The following is a 21683-nucleotide window of genomic DNA, read 5'->3' as shown; positions in this document are numbered from 1 at the left end:
CAAAGGCCTCTTTATTGAGAAATATTTTCACCTGGCACCTAAAGATATGCAAAGACACCAGGTGAGGCTCCTTAGGAAGAGCATTCCACACACAGAAAGTCACCTCAGAAAAGACCTGATCTTGTGATACCACCCGCCAGACCTCTCATGGAGGAGGCACACAAAGGTGGCCTCAGGACTTCCTGTTTGGCTGCTTTAGCGAACGGCTGCCCATTACCTCAGAGCCATCTCACACGACATATTTTGAAGATGAGATGGGAGTAATCATCCAACTTTCCCAAGGTTGGGGGGGGGGGCAGCTTCACCAGCAGATCACCCAAGACTTGCTCCTGGTCCGGAAGGAATGAGGGGGCAGGGAGCACTGGGTGTAAAGCACCGTGCGTTTCTTTGGCAAGTCTCCAAAGCTGTTGCCATGAGCAACGAATACCTGCTTTTTTAAGATGAAATTTGGACTTAATTAACAGGCATGCTCTGAGCGAGGGGAGATAAAGTATTCTGCTAACTGATTCAGCCACTGGGGTGCCAAGGATTTGAGTGGAAGGATTACCATCATTATGGGACTGGTATGTCAGAACAGAAGGGGGGGGTGAGCCTCCATTATTTCTTTTTGATATATTTTGTATTTGCTATCTTATTTGGCAAATCTCCCTGGAAGGACTGCCTGCCTGCCTGTTTGAGTAAGCAAGCAGGACTGGAAAGAAAGAGTATTTCATTATTGTTATAATTATGGTTTGACTATAGAATTAACTGTGTGTAACTGGTTTATGAATTTTGCAATCACTTTCAATGGCTCAATGAAAAAGAATAGGTGATGGAAATTATGGTTTCTAGCTAAAGTACAGGCTTATTTGTCTTGGAAGGAGATGAAACAAAGAAGTTTGGACATATGCATGGTACAAATGGTGGATGTCAGATTTCCTCCAGCTCAAGATGTGTCGCAGTAGAAAATTACAGGCATGAGAAAGTGAAAGTGAATTGCCACAGACTGCCAGAGTACAAAGAAGAAAATAAACACGAAGGAACTTTTTCACATAGAATCACACTATATTGGTTTAATCTGCTTGCTAGACGAACTCAGAGGCTGTTAAAAATAAACAAAGGATCAACATCAGAATGTCTTATTTGGAACTATCTGGACTAATTAAGAGAAGCAGCACAATTATGAGATCATCACTCCCCAAACCTCAGAGCATGGGAAGTCAACCAAAGACTTAACATTTGGCATAAAATTTGGACTGTTTGATTATTTTATAATTTGGAATGTTTTTAATGTGGCCTTTATTGGCTTGTTAAAATGGAAAACTTAATAAATATTATTTAAAAAACAAAAAACAAAACAAAAACAAAGGTGGCCTCAGATGATAATCTCAAGGCCCAGGTTGGTTCATATGGAGAGGTATTGCATCCCGAGCCTGAAATGAGGACTCTCTCATGGGAAATTTCTTTAGCAAGGAAAAACTCATTAAAAAACTTAAGCATCAGGGCCACAAGCGCCCCCCCCCCCAGGAATCCAAAGAAACCTACAACACTGTGAAAGTTAGCAAACTGCCTTCATAACACTCACTAAATGTAAGCACAACAAGTTAGAAAGGACAAATTGACATTCTGCCTTCTGGCATTATTATAGTGTGGAGAATCAAGTGGGCAATCGCAGATTAGTAGAGAAGTTGAAGTGGCAATTGGTAGTCTAGTACAGGCGAGATTATGGCCATGCAGAAAGGCTGAGGAAAAGCACAAGGGGCAGAAAAAGGAATTTTCTCAGTACCTGTACATAATGTAGCAGAGTTGGTCAAGTGTGGCAGAATTCATGCTGAGAAGTGCTGGATAGAAGACTCCAGTAGGAAGCATAATAACCAAGGGGAGGTTGTACTTCAGATATATATCAGATACCTACAAGTAGGAAAGATTGCTGTATAAGTTTGTATTCTCAGCTCTCTGCCCTTAGCACATTACCGTCACAGGAAAAACGGAGGAACAGCCTTGTTCTTGCCTACTCAGACATTATGTCTCAGTCTACAACATTATATACAGACGTTATACTTCAGAGGCAAACATGGGCTTCAAACAATCTACCCACTTTTCCCCCTTTGGATTTCTCTTTCTCTGCCTCCCCCTCAAATTATCAGAACCTCCCTCAGGATTGTCAAATACATAACGTCTAAAGCTATTAAACAAATTTGCAGTGTGAACAGCTTACATACTGTCTCATAGAAATCCAGGATAACATTCATCAACAAAGTAGAGTTGTTCTCCAAGCACAGACCAACAGATGAGAGCCTGTTTACAAAGTGAATGAGCTCTGCCAAGGAGCTTATCAGGTCAACTTGGGTGGTGTTCCTGCAACCAAACAAGATAGATATCAGCCTTAGCATCTAGTAGGAAGAGAATGGTTGTGCCCACGTGAGCTGCATTATTGCTTGATTGCCTCTGTTCTAGAGGTGTACCACTTTGTAAAGATTATACTTACAACACATCAACATTTGATTCTGTTGCCATGTCTGCTTGCATGTGGCAGTTCAGCATGTTCAGTAACAGTTCCCTTAGGCTTTCAAGAACTTCATACTATGGAAGAGCAAAAAACAAAAAAAAGGATCCATTGTATTTCAGATTTGGGGGAGCTCCATACCGGCAGTAATATGCTTGAAAAGGTTTTTAAAGCCCAGGTTATCCATACACACAAGTTTAAGAATTCTCCTAGGGTGCTTCAGTAGCCTGCAGTTGTGATGTTAGCCCCCAGAGAGACAGGAGATAAAAGCAGAGAAAAATTATAGGAAACTTGCATACTTCCAGCTGAAGGAAGAAAAGCAGCAACCATTCTTATTGCTATGGTGCTGTATTTGTAATTCCAAAAGGCTAGTTCACACATAATGCTAAATGTTATGTGCATTATTGTTATAATGCACTAGTGTTATATGTGAAATAAGAATCATGGCTTATGGCAAACAGTTTGTAGCTATACAAACCAGCTTCATAGCCCATTGTCTGAAGTGAGCTTGCTTGGTAACCACCAATGATTGTTGCAAGCTAGGATTCCTAGTTTGCGCGTAGCAAAAAGCAGAGATTCTGTACGTGCAATTAAAGCTCATTCAACTAGTTTACATACAACAAGAAATTCATCTGAGTCTGACAAGTATTTGGTCTCCTTCCTTTAACAAGGATAGCAATCCCAAACATATTCAAGGATTTGTCTTTTATCAACCGCAATGCGCCTGGTATTTTGCTCCCAACTGCCCTACTCTTGGGCACCTCAGACAAACATATTTCCTAGTTGTATGTCAGGGATCTAATTTGGTAATTCTTACATGCCAAAGCGGGACGCAGGTGGCGCTGTGGGTAAAACCTCAGTACCTAGGACTTGCCAATCGTATGGTTGGCGGTTCGAATCCCCGTGGCGGGGTGAGCTCCCATCGTTCGGCCCCAGCTCCTGTCCACCTAGCAGTTCGAAAGCACGTCCAAGTGCAAGTAGATAAATAGGTACCGCTTTATAGCGGGAAGGTAAACGGCGTTTCCATGTGCTGCGCTGGTGCTGGCTCGCCAGCTGCAGCTTCATCACGCTGACCCAGAAGTATCTTTGGATGGCACCGGCTCACAGCCTCTAGAGCAAGATGAGCACGCAACCCTAGAGTCGGACACGATTGGCCCGTACGGGCAGGGGTACCTTTACCTTTACCTTACATGCCAAAGCAGGCATTCACTGCCCACTTTCTCTCCATTACCTTAAAATAAAGAGATGATATGGAAAAAAGCTTCAACAATGGCTGGTAGAGATACGTCTTCATTTCTGAAAGGAAAGAAACAAAAAAAGGAACAGAGACTTTGAAGCAGGCCTGTCTGGACCACAAAGCAGGGTAAGATTGGTTTGGCTGCATCACATACCTGAGAAGCTGTTGGGAGAGATCCATCTCACCAGCTGCAGGACCTGTGACTGACAGCAACAGCCATCCCAGAAGCGCAGACTCTTCCACAAGAATTCTTCGCAGGCCAAGAAACCCCTCTGAAAGGCACAACTAACACTGCTAAAGATTCTTGAAAGCCAGCCCTTTTCATGCACCCACCCTGACAGTGCTCTTCCATAGCAGAAAATACTTAAGAAGGCCAAGACAGATAACTTCTAAGAATTCAAGGGATAAGCTAGTGAAGCAGATTAGTTGAGAGCTGCCATCTTAAAAGTACTTTGCTAGGGATAGCAAAAGTTTCTAATAATTCAGGTGATCTTCTTTGGCCCAAGAGCCTCTACCGCTCCTCCTAAAAAGCAGATCTGAAATTACTTTTGTTCATGCCACTCTTTTCTGCTTCCCAGTTTGCCTTCTTCAGGAACCCTATTTCTTGACTGCACAGATTTAGGCTGTGTCATTCACCACCTGCCCCTGGATGCCCTCTCTGTTTCCTTCATCATGCAGCTCTTAGGAAAAAAATAAGGAGAGCTGCAATTTGGCCACCACTGTCCTTTGATAAGGAAGCCCACAGCTGTGTAATTGATTTGGATAGCTTCATGACTTTCAATAGAATAGTTTTTTACTTATGGCTTATTATTAGGGTTTTCACATTACTACAAGAGAACAGTACATCCCCTTCGTCTCTTCCCACCTCCGCTTCTCTCCCTCCTGTGCTTTTTAAAAAAAAGCTACAGTATTTTCATTTCTGACATACCATTATTTAACATCCTACTAACAGAATATTGATGTTTTAGTCAAGGCATAGAATGGTGGTGGACAAAAGACAATGTCCAAGGAATGATGGGATGAGAATTGCATATGAACCAACCTGCAAGAAACACTCTGCTTTGAAGACTTCCTCTAAGAAGACCTTAAAGTTCAATTCATCTTCCTGGTTCGTCATCTTATACCAAGGGCATCCTGAATCAAGAGACAAAGGGGTAAAACATTGCTTATCCTCCAAATTCTTATTCTCTGACATCCCCAAGTTTTCACCTTTGTATATAGTCTGCCACCCATTTTGCCTTGGCACAGTTGAGGTACACTGAGATGGTGACCTGTGTCTGTGCAGTACCAAGTCAGATATTTGGAGAGGGGATGGACTCATAAGATGAAATGCTTCTCTGTACAAAAAAAATGTTCTGCAGATAGAATATTTGCATATTAGGTTAAAACTCAGCTCTCCAAGATCTATAATGCAGCAGAACAATCAATCATGTGAGCTCTCACATCTCAGACACAAGATTATCTCTGTGAGAATGAGGCCGTAGCCTAGATCTAAGGCATCAGTTTCTCCTATGTGGGAATCCAATTAGTCTCCCTACCTTCTTTTAATGTATGACCCATCCAGTAATGCATCCTCCTAGAGACCGATTTATCTTTGAGGCTGAAGTAGTGGAGCAACAGAGGATTGCCTATCACCGAGCCTATTTGGGCTGGAGGCTGGAAGAGAAGCCAGAAGAAACTGTTCAGAAGGGAACACAAAAACTCAGACTTCCAGCGCTCCGCCACGATGAAAGCAAATTTCATGTTAGCGGAGTCTGTTCACGGAACGTAAACCAGGACTAATTGGAGGCTAATTGTCCTTGCAAGCCACCCCCAGGGTTGGAAACAGTCAAAGATTTTGATTTTAACAGAATGTCTCATTTAATCAGCAGTATTTTTTTAAAAAATCTTCAGTTTATAGCAGTGTTTCCCAACCTTTTTTGGGCAAAGGCACACTTGTTTCATGAAAAAAATCTTGAGGCACACCACCATGCCAGATGGGGAAAGGTCACTTTTTACTTATGTAAAAAAAAAAAAAAAATAGTAACAGCATAGAAGGTAATGGTTAGGCTAGCATCCCTCTTCCAAATATGCTAGGTTTTTATTTGCAGGGACTGTTCTACATGGGAAAGCATTCAGCACTGTCATTCTCCCATCTGCCATCTGAATTGGTACTATTCTGGGTCAACTTACTCTGCTGCATGTGTAGATGAAAATGGCACCAAGTGTGGGGGAGGGGGCAGAACAGGTTTCAGATACAGGATATTAAGCATACACGTACTTCAGATTGAACTGGTTGCTTGCTTTGCAAGTTTTCATTTCCCAAATGACTGCCTTGGCAAGCGCAATACCTACCAGGCTCAACGCCGGTCTCGCGCTGCCGCTTCCCGCGCTATCAAGGACCCGGGAGGAGAAAGGCGTGAAGGGAATCCCGAAGGCGCGAAAACCTCGCGCATGCGCAGGCCTTCCGCCTGCGACAGCCCAGTAGGCCGGCCGAAGCGAGCGGCGATGGGATGTGGAAGGGAGCTCGCTCGCCGCCCCGCGTGTGCCTATGTGGGGCACGTTACAGCCCCGTGACGTCAGTGCCAGGCAGGCAGACGGCGAGAGCCCCGCGCTGGGCGGCCTCTCCTCGCCGTCGCCGCCCCACCTCTCGCCGCCCGACTTGCCCGCCTCCCTCCCACGGCACACCAGGCAACGTCTCGCGGCACACTAGTGTGCCGCGGAACACCGGTTGGGAAACACTAGTTTATAGAAAAGCCATTGCTTCTAAGAACACATATACTAGAGATCTCACATAACCAGAATTGAACAGGTTGGTTCAAGTCAATGGAAAATTTAGAGCCCTCCCACCACACCCCAACCCATGGTTCTTCAACCCACTTGCTCTTCTTTGCCTGTCCATACCCTTGCTGCCAACAGAATGCAGGTCCTCACGTCCCTAAGCGTTTTGCATAGCCAAAAGGAACCTTGCCTCACAGAAGTGCTTAATCAGCATGGCTGCTGCACCCTGAGCAAGCAGAACATATGGCTATTCCTTGGCACTACCCTGGCACAGCTGCTGCCCATCCAACTCCCCTAATAGTAGCCATCCCACATCTGGCTGTAGTGAATAAAGAGATGGATCAGGAAATAGGGCCTTCACCATTGACTTGACTGATGTACAAGTTCATTTTGCTCCTTCCTGGACTGTTTCCGTTCAAGCTAGTGTTTTCAAAAACTGGCATCAGAGTTTCCTTGCTTTCTTTTTGAATTACATCTTTTAGATTGCAAGTCTGTGGGCAGGAACTGTCTTGTTCTTAATCTGTGTAAGTGCTTAGTAAATCTTATTATAAATATAGTTCATAAGTGCCACCCACACCAAAGGATGAAGTCTAGTCGTGTCTAACTAAAAATCCATCATGTAGCTAGCTATCCTACACATTTAGTAAATAGCTCCAATGTGGCATTAAATACACATATTTCCTCCCAAATATGTGCAATTTCATATTCCGTAGGCTTTGTTACATTATGCTTTTTGCCATGTTTCAAATCTCTCACCTATTGTGCACACATAGTGCCTCTTTTCCACTCTGAATATTTCGTTCAAAGCAGTTTAGTTAAGCCCTCATTTTACGTGGTTTTTTGGGGGGCAGGTGAATGAATTGTTGCACATCTATAGTTGCAGTGGTTCAAGAAAAACATTATGACTACCACAGTATCTCACTTAACTGTTGCACTGGTGTTAACATTCACCTTTAACCATTCCTTTTTGTTTAGAATCCATGCTTCCAGGTTAAGTTACAGAAAAAATTGCCTGAGTAAGCAAAAACCCTATGGCTAGAAATTAGGAGAAAGGCCATGATGGTTGTTTAACAGAAGGCTACAATAAATCTTTACATTCATATTTTTACATTAAATTGGAATCATTGTCATACATTCTTAATTGTTTTAAAGCTATGTTTCATTTGGGGTCTATTTGACCCCTGCATTATATTAGTAAAGTGCTATTCACAAACCTACCTCTAAATATTGAATGTTCTGCAGAAGCTGGGAGAAGGTCTGCAGCTGTTCCAATGAAAAGAATTTATGCTTTTCACTCTCAGCTAAGCTTTCTGCATTGGAGCTGCATACAGGCGGAATCAACTTTGTATTCCTTTCCTATGGAGAAAACAAAATGCCAAAATCAAATGGCTCACAGCTACATCTCTAGATTATGCCTCTGTCAACCCTAATCCCAATTTAGGCTATCATATTATCTTCCAAATCTTTTCTAAAGTTGTTCCTTCAGTGATTAATTTTCTTTACAATTCTGTGTAATTGTAATGTTCAGGTGGAAGAAGAAAACCAAACAGTATTTCAAGCTTTGTGTGCTTTAAATATTCAATAAAAGGTTTACACTCCTCCTTAAAGTCTGCCTCTTCCTGATCAGAATTATAATAATAAAAAATGTGTGAGCTTTACATATTGCATTCCATTTATAATGTAATTGAAAAAATAAATGACCACAGAGCATCTGTTGCTATAGCAAGTGTGAATCCAATAATAATCAGAACAGGAGTCTACTAAAAGCATCATGTAAGCTACTCTAAACTTTTTCAAATATGAAAATATAATAAAGTTATTCAACACTTGCTACCATCAGGAAACCCTTTCCATATCTGAGTGGACAGAGATTCTCATGCCATCACTGACACTAACCAGTTGTCAATAAAGTAAATAAAATTAGCATGCACAGTTGTAGCCCAATAACTGCATTCAAACTATCCCCAGCAACAAACCTTCTTCTGAGATTGGGGATACTCCATGCATTTTAAAGTTAGCTGGGATGCAGATGGTGTTCCGTGAATTCGCAGTTTTACGTTGTCAATTGCTGTTTTCCACGGATGTGAAAAAGTCCTAAATGACATCTGGCGGGGGAAGAAGAAGATTGGTTTTGTTGAGATGAAGTTCCTTTTCTGTGGCAAATGGAGGGTATCCTCAAATGCGTTGACTCTGCACTTGCTCCAACAGGCTACGCAAATCAAACTTTTTACTGCCAACATGTGTGGAAGAGAACCTCTCCACTTTTGGGACATAACATAACAAATTGAACCATGAATGCTCAAACTGTCCTTGATAGAAGAGGGACTGCAATCCTTAATAGCAAAAACAGCAGGCATTGGGGGGAAACTGATATGGGTGATATCAAAACCCAAATAGAACTGAGAGCATACAACCACCCCCAACTTTTGCCAGCAATGGGAATCACCCCTCCAGGGCAGGTAAGCTATCCTCCATCCAGCGTGGAAGAGGAACTTTGCATACTAAGTCCAATGTTCTATTTACCTACAGTGGAGGAGGGTACCATTGAATAGGATGCTCTATACCAGCCTTGTACTCAACAATTAGCCTGGTACCATAAACAACTAGGAATTTCATGCAGATGAGTGAGCTGGTTGGTGGTGAAAGGACATGTAGCTCACTCCTTACCCAGCAACTTTGTTTTCATGTTTGCTGTGGAGGAAAGCAAATTTCTTCTTTCATTATAGAGCAGGCTGACAAATCTGCCAGTCTGCTTTAAAAAAACACAGCAGAACGAAAAAGGTAGCTCAGCTGATCCATTGGCAAGGTCAGCTCTGTGCTTCAGGCCTAGTAGGAGCAGCCCAGCAAACCTCAACAAAGTTTATTGGCAGAGGAGAACTCAGCACAAGAGTAATAAATGTCAGTTAAGATGACAGCTGGCTGCTCAATTTAATTTCTGCTTTGATTTGGCTAAGCTATATGGGCACATCCTTACCATATTTGGAGCTGGCATTATTTCATCATGGATCTTACAACAGGAGTACAGAATCTCCAGTCTGTGGGTCCATTTTGGTTTGACAGGTAATTTCCTCCAAACCACGCCCACCTATCCATCAGCTGGTGTTGCAAAGCAATAGCATTAAATTTGGGCTCAATTAGCTGATGACTGGGTGCTAATCCTGCTCAGTTCAGCCACGCTCTCTGGTTCCTACTGGGAACAGGCACAGGCAGCCAAAGACAAGCATTGAGAAAGGTAGCTGTCCCTCTTAAGGCCATCTACAAAAGGCAGCTTTTTAAAGTGTTTTTTTGCAGATCAGATGCAAGAAGGCTTTTTCACGTGTGCAGCGATGGCTGTAAAATACTGTCAGATGGCTGTTAATTTGTTTTTGTGAGGAACCCAGTTCAGTTGATTGATTGTGTGACTGCGGAAATGGATAAATGCCCCCCATCCAAACAATGACTATCATCACTGCAGATAAGAAAATAATAATAATTTTAATTGTTATCATCTACAATACTGTCTAGGGATGCGGGTGGCACTGTGGGTTAAACCACAGAGCCTAGGACTTGCTGATCAGAAGGTTAGCGGTTTGAATCCCCATGATGGGGTGAGCTCCCGTTACTCGGTCCCTGTTCCTGCCAACCTAGAAGTTCAAAAGCACATCAAAGTGCAAGTAGATAAATAGGTACCGCTCTGGCGGGAACGTAAACGGCATTTCCGTGTGCTGCTCTGGTTCACCAGAAGCAGCTTAGTCATGCTGGCCACATGACCCGGAAGCTGTATGCTGGCTCCCTCGGCCAATAAAGCGAGATGAGCGCCGCAACCCCAGAGTCGGTCACAACTGGACCTAATGGTCAGGGGTCCCTTTACAATACTGTCTTATTTATTTCATAGTACAGTACATTGATTATTGCTTTCATTTTATGGATCAATGGTCATCGATAGTAAAATTCATGTTAAATTGCTGTTTTAGGGGTTTTTTTTAAAAAAAGTCTGGAATGGATTAAATCGTTTTGCATTAGTTTCTATGGGAAAGCGTGCCTTGGTTTTGGAACGGACTTCCAGAACAGATTAAGTTTGAGAACCAAGGTACCACTGCACTTCAAAAGTAACTCATGAAGGATTTTTTATAACTATTATTGTCTGGTAGAAATTACAACAATCACATGACACCCTTTGCTTCACCTTCATTATCAATTTAATATTAAGCAACATGATATGCAAAGTTTAAGAATTCAGTTATGTGTACACCAGTTCCAATCTAACTGTTTCTTCCTCAACAATGAGTAGTTTAATAATTTGGCAACACTGAATTCAGATGCCTAGTCTCCCAGCGCAGATCTCACAGCACAGCACAGATCTCATTTGAAAGTATCCTCACCTTTGTTTTTGTAGGCAAAGTTATTGTTACCATTTCAGGACTAAAGATCTTGTACTTCCATAGCAGAGTCTGCAGAGAAGCTGATGTCTGAAAAGAAATGAGTTCGATGCTGTTGCACTCGATAATGTTCAAACATAGTAGCTGAGAAACTATGAAACCCACTGCATGTGCTTTTTTTCTGGCGGCAGTGGGGACGGACGGACGGGGGACGGCGACGCACACCCCTAAACATTTTGTGAAGCTAAGTTTGGTCTCATTGAGGGGCAGTATTTCAATATGTGAAGGGTAATGAAAGTGCCCCTAAACAAATTCCTTTTTAGAAAAAAAAGCACTGCACTGCATTAGACATAGCAAATCTCTAGCCATGACCCTACAAATAGGAGATGGTGGGCTATACCAATGCCAAACAAATGCTGTTGTGACAGACAGCAAGCCAGACCAGAATATGGTGATGCAGTCCCTCAGAATTCCACCAGAATTCTCTCTGATTAGCTACCACCACAACAGCCAGCCAGAGGGGCGAGTGTGGAGCAGCACTTTGGGAGGGAGAATAAAAGGAGGGGTTTCTGAATGAGTTCTTAGATAGGGATAGCGAAGGGAAAGAGCAGGAGGATAGAGTGTAGTTTGAGAGACAGGAGTTGATTTGAGATGAGAGAGAGGGATTAAGATAGGGTTTTGTCTGAGAGAATTGGTTCTGATTTGAGTTGAACATCCTCTCTGAGGGGACTATCTATAGCAAGAGGAAGGAGCCTCAGTTTAGATAGGAAGACTGGGTTGGGTGTCTGGTGAAGGTATACAGACATGATTTAACTGGAGGGCTGAGTCTGAGCCAGGAGAGGTAGAAGCTATGGGAATACAGGCTACCTGGGTCTCATTCCTGCCAGGGCGGGAGAGTTCTTCTAGGTAAAGAAGACTCCCAAGCCAGTAACAAGGGGTGAGGTGATCCTCTAGGTTTGGTATACTAATCAGAATACCTCAGAAATCAGATTGTTGAAAAAGTGGGTAACTGATGAAAAGTGCACCTTGCTCATGAACCAAATTAATAAACTGTGAAGGAAGTTGTGCTGCATTAAAAGCATTAACCTGAAACATCTGTCATAACTAAGTAAAATGAGAGAGAAGTAACAGAAACTGAACAACTGATTTCTGAGTAACTGAAGTTTCAGAAAAGATGTGCATATACTGTGTCTAAACAAGTACAGTGGTGCCTCGCAAGACGAAATTAATTCGTTCCGCAAGTCTCTTCGTCTTGCGAGTTTTTCGTCTTGCGATGCACGGTTTCCCATAGGAATGCATTGAAAATCAATTAATGCGTTCCTAGGGAAACCGCCTTCAGACCAGGTCCGGGGACAGTCTGTCCCTGGACCTCTTCTGAAGGCTGGGGGGGGGGGGACAAGGGCTTTTCTTCCCACCCCCAGCATTTTAAAAAGCCCCGGGACAGCGGAGGACTTCTCCGCTGTCCGGGCGATCTTAAAATGCTGGCGGGCGGCATTTTAAAATCGCCCCGGGACAGCGGAGGACTTCTCCGCTGTCCGGGGCGATTTAAAAGCCCCTGGGAAGGCAGGCAGGGGGGACATAGACTTTCGCCCCCCGCCCGCCTTCAGAAGGTGTTCCCTGCCCGCCGCCGGGCTTCGGAGCACCGTTCCGAAGCCGGGCAGCGGGAGGAGGTGTTCCCTGCCCGCCGCCGGGCTTCGGGGTGAGGTGTTCCCTGCCCGCCGCCGGGCTTCGGAGCACCGTTCCGAAGCCGGGCGGCGGGGTGAGGTGTTCCCCGCCCGCCGCCGGGCTTCGGAGCACCGTTCCGAAGCCGGGCGGCGGGGGAGGTGTTCCCTGCCCGCCGCCGGGCTTCGGAGCACCGTTCCGAAGCCGGGCAGCGGGGGGAGGTGTTCCCGTCCCGCCGCCCGGCTTCGGAGGAGCCTTCCGAAGCCCGGCGGCAGCGGGAGGAGGTGTCCCCGCCCCGCTGCCAGGTTTCGGAGGAGGTCCGAGGACAGTGGGGAAGACGCGCTGCGCTTCCCCGCTGTCCCGGAGATTTCCCTATGGGCTGTCGTTTTGCGAAGCGCCTCCAAAACGGAAAACCCTTTCGTCTAGCGGGTTTTCCGTCTTGCGAGGCGTTCGTCTTGCGGGGTACCACTGTAGACTTATACCTGAAGATGGGCCATCTCCTGTCTCAACTTTCTTTCACCAAACTCTTTTTCTGGAAATAAAACTTTTTTTGTTTGATCAACTCCTGCCTGAGACTCCCTGAGCTTTTCCTTTACACCGTTCTGGTGAGAAATATAAGCACAGAAGAAACCTTCAGAGGAACAAAAGTAGGAAATAAAGAATATACTGTGTTGGGTTGGCCTGAATATAAGCCTCACTTTTTCCCCAAATTCCGACCGTGAAGTTAAAGTGCAGCTTAAATTTGCGACCTTTCAAAAATAGGCTTTTACAATATTGCTGCTGAAACAGACATATGGTAAAACGGAACAAAAAAAATGTTTTATTGCCGATTTGCGAGCTTGAGATGGTTCATTTGCCATTTATGGGAATGAGTGCCTCCGGAATTGTAGCAATTGAATAGGGATTTGCGATTTTAGTGATTGTACGGTAACTTTTGCAGGCTTGCAAGATCAAAGGCTTAAATTGGCTCGGAGTTACAATTCTACCAACCGCAGCAATTTTCAGCCTGTAACCCAATTTTAAGGGAGTGGTTTATATATGGGTATTGTCTCCCCTCCCACCAATTTTAAAGGTGTGACTTATTTGCGGGTGCAGCTTATATTTGGACCAATATGGTAAATTGAAAACATTTGCGGATGACCTTGTGATAACGGTTGAAGATCCTATAAACTTATTACCAAAAGTATTAGAAAAAATACTGGAATGTGGAGAAGTATCAGGTTTTTAACTGAATAAAAATAAGACTAAGCTTTTAGTGAAGAACATTTCAGAGCAAGATAAAAAGGAGATACAGCAGAAGACAGAGATGAGTATATAAAAGAAAGTTAAATATTTGGGAATATGATTGCCAGCCAAGAATATTATTATATTTAAAGACAACTATGAAAAACCATGGAAATAAATAAAAAGGAACATAGTAATTTGGGGAAGGATGAGTTTGTCATTATTAGGTGGAATTTCAGTGATCAAAATGAACGCATTGCCAAAAATGTTGTTTTTATTTCAGTCAATCCTGGTGGTAAGCAATGTGAGCTGCTTCAAAGAATGGCAAAAATACATTTCAAGATTTATCTGGATAGGGGGAAAACCAAGAATTAAAGATAAATTATTAATAGATGTTAGAGGAGATTTCTCTCTACTGGATTTAAGATTATATTATGAAGCATCTTGCATCTGCTCGATCCGGGATTGGATAAATTTAACAAATGCTGATGTATTAGATTTGGAAATAGATTTGGTTGGCATGCATATTTATGGTATGCCTTACCATAAGGCAAAAGTTCATAAAAGTTTTTATACTCACATAATAAGAAACTCAAAGTTTGGGAGAAATACAAAGATTTATTAGAACAGAAAACACCACGCTAGCTTTCCCATTAGAAGTAATAGCTTTGAAAAAAGTGAGTATGAGGATAAATTGGCCGACATATAGAGAGCTATTAACAGAAACAGATAACCAACTAAAATTAAAAGGTTTTGAAGGAGTAAGAGGAAAAAGGAATAGACTGGGTACAATATTTGCAATTAAATTAAAAATTTTAAAATGATAAAAAGAAAGCATTTAGTTATGAAGTGTCAAGATTTCCGAGAGAAATAGTAGACGGTAGTACAAAATTGCTGAAAAAAACCACACAATTGGGGATGCTGGGGACAGTTGATTGAGTATATCCTCTCATGTGACCTCAGGCAGGAGCAAAGACTTGTGGGAGGCAGGCTGGCACTTCCTCAGTTTTTCAGATTCACCAAGCAGCAATGTTCGCCAAAGTACCAGAAACAAAACAACCTGCCTCCCTTCCTGGCTCATAAATCAATAAAAATAGAAGCAAGTGTCAAAATTGAAAAATTTATCTGAAGAAGCAGGAGAGCCAGGAAAAACATTCTGAGTCAGGCAGGAGAAAAAACTGAGGAAGTGCCAGCCTGCCTCCCACAAGTCTTTGCTCCTGCCTGAGGTCATGTGAGAGGATATACCCCATGAAATAAATTGTACAATCTGCTCTTGTAGAATTGGTGGGAAACCAAAGAGGAACAGGTCAAATGTGTTACGATAAAATGGGCGAAAGATGTGGGACATAATATTTTAATGATGGATTGGGAAAGGTTTTGGAAGTCATATATGAAATTTACTGCATGTATTTTACTCAAAGAGAACAACATGAAAATGATGTATTGGTGGTATTTAACCCCGGTTAAATTAGCAAAAATGTATGTAGAACAAGTTCTAATAAGTGCTGGAAATCTAAAGAAACAGAGGGTACGTTTTATCATATGATGTGGGAATATAGGAAGGTTGAAAACTTTTGGGAAATGATTTGTAATGAAATGGGGGGGGGGAAATGTTTAGAGTAACCTTTTTTTAAAAAAACCAGAAGCCTTTTTATTAGGTACTCTTGGAGTGGAGTTTCCAAAAGAACATAAAAAAATGTTTACATATGCTACGATGGCTGCCCAGATACTGTTAGCCCAAAGATGGAAAGAGGAAGCAGTCCCGACCAAAGAAGATTGGCAAACCAAGTTAATGGACCACGCTTAAATAGCAAAACTAACTGGAAAGCTCAGAAATGAAGATGACAATAAATGTTAAAAAGAATGGGAAATGTTTATCATATATTTACAAAAGTATTGTAAACAGGTTAATACATTGGCAGGATTTTAAGAACACTTGTAATTATAGAAATAGTATAGAAAATTTGAGGTGGAAAAAATAATTTGGAGTAGAAATGATATGCAGTTGAAAAGGAAATTTAAGGAACCAGGGGAGGGAAGTCATGGGATTCGGAGAATCCCATTTTATGGATTTGATATTGCTTTTATGTATATTTTTCTTTGTTTGTGGTTGTTGTTTGTTTTTTATATTTGTTGAAAATCTAATAAAACTATTATATATAAAAAGTTTTCCTTCACATAAGACTGTGGTAAATTGTAGAAATTCATTTAATTGGCATACCATGCAGTGGATGCACTATAGTTAATTAGGGGCAGTTAGTGGAGTGAGGCGGCTACAGCTGCTGTAGAAACAATCCAAAGAGATGAAAAGCTAACAAAAGAATCTCTACCATCTCTTTTGTTCATTTATGCTGTACAGTAGTACCTCGGGATGCGAACGGGATCAATTCCGGAGCCCCGTTTGCATCCCGAAGCAAACGTAACCCGTGTCCGCACATCTGCGTGGGTCATGTTTTGGCGCTTCTGCACATGATGTCATTTTGACGGTCTGTGCATGCGCGCGGCGAAACCCAAAAATGCCTAACCTGAAGCGTATTCATCCCGAGGTATGACTGTATACCTTTTGCTTAGAGAGCAAAGGACAAAGGTTGCATGCCCTCTCAGATGAGCTCAGTATTAGACCTACACCACCAGCAGGTTATAAAGAATAGTAGATGCTACTATTTGCAGCTTTGCTTTACGTCTTAGAATGCAAGATAATGCACCATTTAAATTACATCAGATATTTGTCAGCTATCCAAATATTAAGCTTTCATGCCACACTGGAGTTCCTATAAAGATTAGATTCCAATTTTTTAATAAAAAAGTTTTGTCTTGCTTCAACTTTCATATCTCAAGTGCTTACCATGCTGCCGTGTAAATTTAGAAGTTTCCTCACATGGAAAGGTTTCACTAGGGAGAAGAAATCAAAACTCAATACTTATTCGTAAAAGTTATGTTCTGCCTTTCACATATTCTTCTTCTTCTTTGACGATCACTCGTAACTGACTAACATTGTCTTCCAGAAACACAGTTTTAACAATGAGTCCGTACTCAAGGCAGCTGTAGGTAAAACAGCAAGGGGATCTTTATTCCAAGTAAAGTAGCATATCAGATCTAGAAACAAGATAGGTCATACTCTCTTGCACAAAATCAGCCAGTTTGAATAAAAGGGCTGAGCACACTTTTGGAGGGTGGTAAATCCATAAAGTGGGTCCCCAAGACTGGGTGGTGGGAATGACTTGCTTCCTGTGACAAATGACAAAAAGCTTACGATGCAATCACATAACATGTACCATGAATCTAATTAAGATCTCACCACTCTCCATTCTGGTCAGCAAACACAGCACATGACAGGCAAAGGGGAGCTACAGTAAGAAAGAAAATATATTACACAAAAGCAGTTAACAGGTAAATTCAGTTCTTTCCATCTCAACACAATCCTGAATAGCAGATGGCATTTAATTCAGCAAGTATTTTAGTGTCCAAGTGACAATGAGTTCTAAATTACTAGCCTGCTTATAGACAGTATTTAACTGCCAAATGTTTACTTAGAAGTCTCACTTTATTCATTGGAACCATTCTGTGCACAGCAGGGTCGGGGGAGGGGGGTTTACCACGAGCAGTCTCACTATTGCAGCTGGATGCTAGAATGCAGTGGGGAGGGCCTGGCATGAAATTCCTTGTTGCCTATGGATACCAGGCAAGTGCTTAAATAGAATACAGATTTAACTATTTGGCCTCTGCATCAGGCTTTTTGTGAAAATGAAATGTTTTTAGAAAAACCATCACTCAAGTTGGTATCACTGAAGCAAGATGGCATTTTGATCTGCTGTTCCTTCCTTCCCTGGAAGCAAAAATAGCCTAGCTTGGAATCAGTCACATCCAGAACCTACTATTCTCCTGATGCTGGACACAGTCAGGACATGTGATTGTTTAAACTTGCAAGATCGCTTTACAATTCTATGTTCCTTTGGCATTAGTACATCCTGGGCTGATCCACTTTTTAATTTATACTATGGGTCAGTGAACTAATTTTTGCTGAATGGAGGAACACTCTCATTGGCTGGGGCACAAAGCAGAGCTGCTAACTGCCACCCCTGCTTTTTGCCATGGCTATGGAACCCCTAACTAGAATTGTCTTTGTCATCTCAGACCATACATTTAAATATACTACAAGCTATGTAATGTCTCTGACTGTTTAGTATTTATGTAACATTCTGTCTTCCCTTAAATGTAGGCGCAATTATCTAAACTTTAAATGATTTAGGTGCTGGTATTGTTATTTACATTTGGTGGGAGGGTGGGTATATTCGTATCCAATTAGTTCTAAAGTGGGATAAAGTCAAATAATGCATTGTTATCATTGTATCAGAGATGATAAATATGTCTAATGCATGACTTTATATGTATGTTTGTTTTCATATGTGAAATGAATCAAAATTAAATACAGGCAAGCCCCTTTTTGTGTACGTTCAAAGAATTTGCAACCCATTTTTTGGACCTGGAAGAGGGAGAAGCGGGGCCAGGACATAATGGATTTATGCATGCTCCGCCAACATGCACGAAAACCCGGAACACAATCCAGGGTTGCCTGTACAAAAAAAAAGATTGGTGCAATGAATTTAATGGATCTATGTTAGTCATGCCAATTTCAATGGGTCTGAGTATGACTAACATTGGATTTAGCCTATTACAGTCATACCTTGGAAGCAGAATGCCTAGGGAGTCTAACGTTCTGGATCCCAAACGCCGCAAATATGGCAGTGAGTATTCTGGTTTTCGAATGTTCTTTGGAAGCCAAACGTCCAACGCAGCTTCCAATTGTGTGCAGGAAGCTCGTGTAGCTAATCGGAAGCTGTGCCTTGGTTGTCAAACATTTTCAGAAGTCGAATGGGCTTCCAGAACGGATTCTATTCGATAACCAAGGTATGACTGTCTATTTTATTGTTGTGTTCAGAATTCAGTATTTAGTAATGTTCAGGTTTTTTTAAAAGCGCCACTTTTTACATTGTGTCCTATTGTGTGGTCAGAAAGTATTCTTTATTGTTTGATTTTGGTTACTGTCAGAGAACAAAAGCTAGTTCCTTCAAAATAACACATTCATTTTTATCTTACCAATTTGTCATATCGTAAGAAGCTGAAGAAGAAACCATAGAGAGCATTAATATTTTCCTTCTGGTCAATGAAGTCAAACATTACAATTAGCCATTTTAGAACGAGCACCTATAGGGAGAAGATAGATATCAGTAAGTGAAAGCAAGACCAAGATAACAAACCCCTTCTGGAATATGTTCAGGAATTGTACAACATCTAGTTTAATAATCACCAGGATAAATAAGTCAGACTGGCAAAAATATCATTCTTCAGAACCAAGACATCATTACCATGCTTTCCAAGTTACCTGAATGTCACTAGAACACTTGCGAGCACAGAGCCAAGACACAGCTGAAATAACAGAATCCTCTGTTATTACGGAAATGGGAATCAGATTCTTCAGTAGCCTATTGCTTATCACTGTACCTGCAAGACATTGAAAGACACTGCTTAACATCTTCACTATTGATAATTTGTCACAAGTTAGAAGCAGCACAGGTTCTTGATAAGGGAGAAGGCATGGCAATGCAGCTGCTTTGACATACTTTACTGCCAAGGGGAAAGAGAGAGAAAATTTTTTTTTTCTTTACCAAGCTTGCCACTGAGTGCGATGTTCAGCAAGTTATGAATTTCTTCTGGTGCCAAGCCTCTCTCTTGTGCAATCTTTTCCACAGTCTTCAAAGGACCCTGCAAAGCTCTATTCTTTTTTGAGGCACTACCTTTAACTAGAAAAAAGTCAAAGTGTGAGTAAAATACATTCTTAAAACCATCCTCATGCATGATGGCCTTTCAAATGGCTTGCTTTACCATCAATTGGCAAGGTAGCCCCATTGAGATGCCATGGCATTTGGAAAACTATGGAATTCTTGTTTAATTTGCCATCTGCTTTCTTGATCTTTGGTTCAGTGTGTAGGTGCAGGTAGGGGAAAGTCTAAAGCTTTATTGAAATTCATCAGCCCCAGCCAGCATTGCCAATGGGCAGGATGATGAGAATTGTAGTTAAGCAACGTTTGGAGGGGCAGATGTTCCCCTAACCTGTTTTGCTGGTTAGTGTGCTAAGATCTGTGTACAAGCCCAATTCAGCTCATGGTACTTAACAAGGGGTTGCTTTAAACAAAACATTAGACTTCATACACTATTATGCTCCAATATACAAAACAGCCACTTCTCTATAGAAAGCTAAAGAAAATACAAGCTTTGGTGTTTGTAGATGGCTGTAAAGGTTGCTGAAAGTTTTCTATTTTACTAGTTGGAAACAGCTTCTAGGCTATGCAGGGCCAAGGTTGATTTGTAACTGTTACTATCCGCCTGCTTGCCATCATGCGTATTTGTGAACCATTTTTGCCAAAATATAAACACCTGCAATAGTTTCTGCTCACAAGGAAGCAGATCCTGCAAGAGCACACACTCCAAGAAGTCTTTATGAATAGAAACTAGACTACCCCGCTTGAGGGAAGAAATGTGGGTTTTGCTCCCACTGAAATGCTGTACTCTAAATAAGCACATCTTCCTACAAGTGAATACTAGCCACCTATCTGGGGAAAAATAAAGTGGTATGCTGAGAGAGATTGTCATGGTGGAGATCAAATCTGTTTTCAACAATCCTAACATCCAGAGAGAAACCAGATGGCAACTTTTTTTTTTTAACTGTGTCCACAGAACTCAATGAAAGCCAACCCCTTTTTGCATAGTCCTGCCCTTTGTTATGATCCCTGTCACATAAGAAGCAACATTGCCAATGGTTTGGTCAGGGTAAGTAGAAGCATGTTGAAATCTGCAGATGGTACCAAGTTCAGAGGGAGTAAATCAGAAAGAGGGGCAGTCCTTAAACAGCTGAACAGAATGGGATAAACTTCAATTGAGCATCCAAGCATTAAAATCCTTATGGTAAGGACCTTACCCAACCCTAGTTACATGTAAACACAATTTTAAAGTATGGCTTGTTGAGCTAAAATATGAATAGAAATATACATTCAAAAGGACATCCTATTGGAAACAATGCAGTACAGTACTAACACTCATATGTGCACCAGCTTAATTCCCAGTTCGTGATCCAGCAAGAAACAAACATACAAGAGCAGATTTACATGTATTTCTCTTTTTTTGCTGGATAAGCATTAAGCCCTATCTTTGTTCTTACTTTTATTCAAACAGTTCAAGGCTTCTTCAATGGAAAGTCGGTCATCTTCTATCTCTTCAGGCTCTGTGACACTTCTGGTTTGTTTACTACCAGCAGCTGGCAAAGTTTGTTCTGAACTCCTGCTTCTCTTCATTTTTTTCTTATTCCAGGAAAGAAACACAAGACAAGGTCAACTTTTTTTTGGTTTTCTTTTGTTAGTATTTTCCTGTCCTCCGATAATCAAGTTTGGTGCTGAAAATGAATGGAGAGCTACCTTCTAAAACAAGCAAAGGTGCCTTAGGCACATCAATGAACCCAATAACAACAACAACAGGGCAATAGCAATATGACGGAACCAGTGTCTCAGCGATGCCTCCCCCCCCCGATGTCTTCTTTGGAAGAGTTCATAAAATATACAGATATTTCGGTTTTGTTTTGTTCAAAGTGGGATCAGAGGGGACAGACGTGGAGCCGATGAACAAGAGAAGACCATAAACACCTCCTTTCTTGCCACAGGCAAAGCAACATAGGCGAGGAGGAGGGTGGGGTTTGAAAGTTTGGCTAACTTTAAAGTGAATAGTTAATTTACAGTGTCCGAGTATGGCATGCTCCACAGCCTACCTCTCTTCACCTCAAACAGTCCTTTAAAAAATATTTTTAAAATTAAATCCTTCCTTCCCACCAGCACTCCGCTCTCCTCTCGCGCCATTTTTCCAGTTTTCGAGGCCCACCTACCTTCCCCAGCTCGCACCGTCAAAACCA

At 41.9% G+C, this 21683-nt stretch overlaps 1 protein-coding gene across 2 annotated transcripts in view; it reads right to left on the bottom strand.

Moving 5' to 3' along the window:
- CENPI (centromere protein I) overlaps positions 1 to 21108 on the bottom strand; it is a 28977-nt gene extending 7869 nt beyond the window's left edge. The window contains exons 1-17 of one of the 2 annotated variants that reach the window (XM_082208021.1): positions 20943 to 21108; positions 19393 to 19527; positions 19110 to 19228; positions 18824 to 18931; positions 17025 to 17073; positions 16572 to 16618; positions 12985 to 13104; positions 10844 to 10930; positions 8459 to 8587; positions 7701 to 7838; positions 5261 to 5378; positions 4765 to 4856; positions 3877 to 3994; positions 3717 to 3781; positions 2468 to 2562; positions 2202 to 2337; positions 1766 to 1890 (exon numbers count right to left, since the gene is read on the bottom strand). In XM_082208021.1, coding sequence (XP_082064147.1) covers positions 1766 to 1890; positions 2202 to 2337; positions 2468 to 2562; positions 3717 to 3781; positions 3877 to 3994; positions 4765 to 4856; positions 5261 to 5378; positions 7701 to 7838; positions 8459 to 8587; positions 10844 to 10930; positions 12985 to 13104; positions 16572 to 16618; positions 17025 to 17073; positions 18824 to 18931; positions 19110 to 19228; positions 19393 to 19527; positions 20943 to 21075 — 1814 coding nt within the window. In that variant the 5' untranslated portion in view covers positions 21076 to 21108. The remainder of the gene's footprint in view (positions 1 to 1765; positions 1891 to 2201; positions 2338 to 2467; positions 2563 to 3716; positions 3782 to 3876; positions 3995 to 4764; positions 4857 to 5260; positions 5379 to 7700; positions 7839 to 8458; positions 8588 to 10843; positions 10931 to 12984; positions 13105 to 16571; positions 16619 to 17024; positions 17074 to 18823; positions 18932 to 19109; positions 19229 to 19392; positions 19528 to 20942) is intronic. The other variant, XM_082208022.1, reaches the window with a different exon arrangement.
- Between the last annotated feature and the right edge of the window lie 575 nt (positions 21109 to 21683).

The sequence above is a fragment of the Podarcis vaucheri genome, assembly GCF_965113315.1.
Source record: "Podarcis vaucheri genome assembly, chromosome: Z".
Classification (NCBI taxonomy): Eukaryota; Metazoa; Chordata; class Lepidosauria; order Squamata; family Lacertidae; genus Podarcis; species Podarcis vaucheri.
Note: the sequence above shows the minus strand (reverse complement) of the source record. Positions and strands in the feature narration are given on the sequence as shown.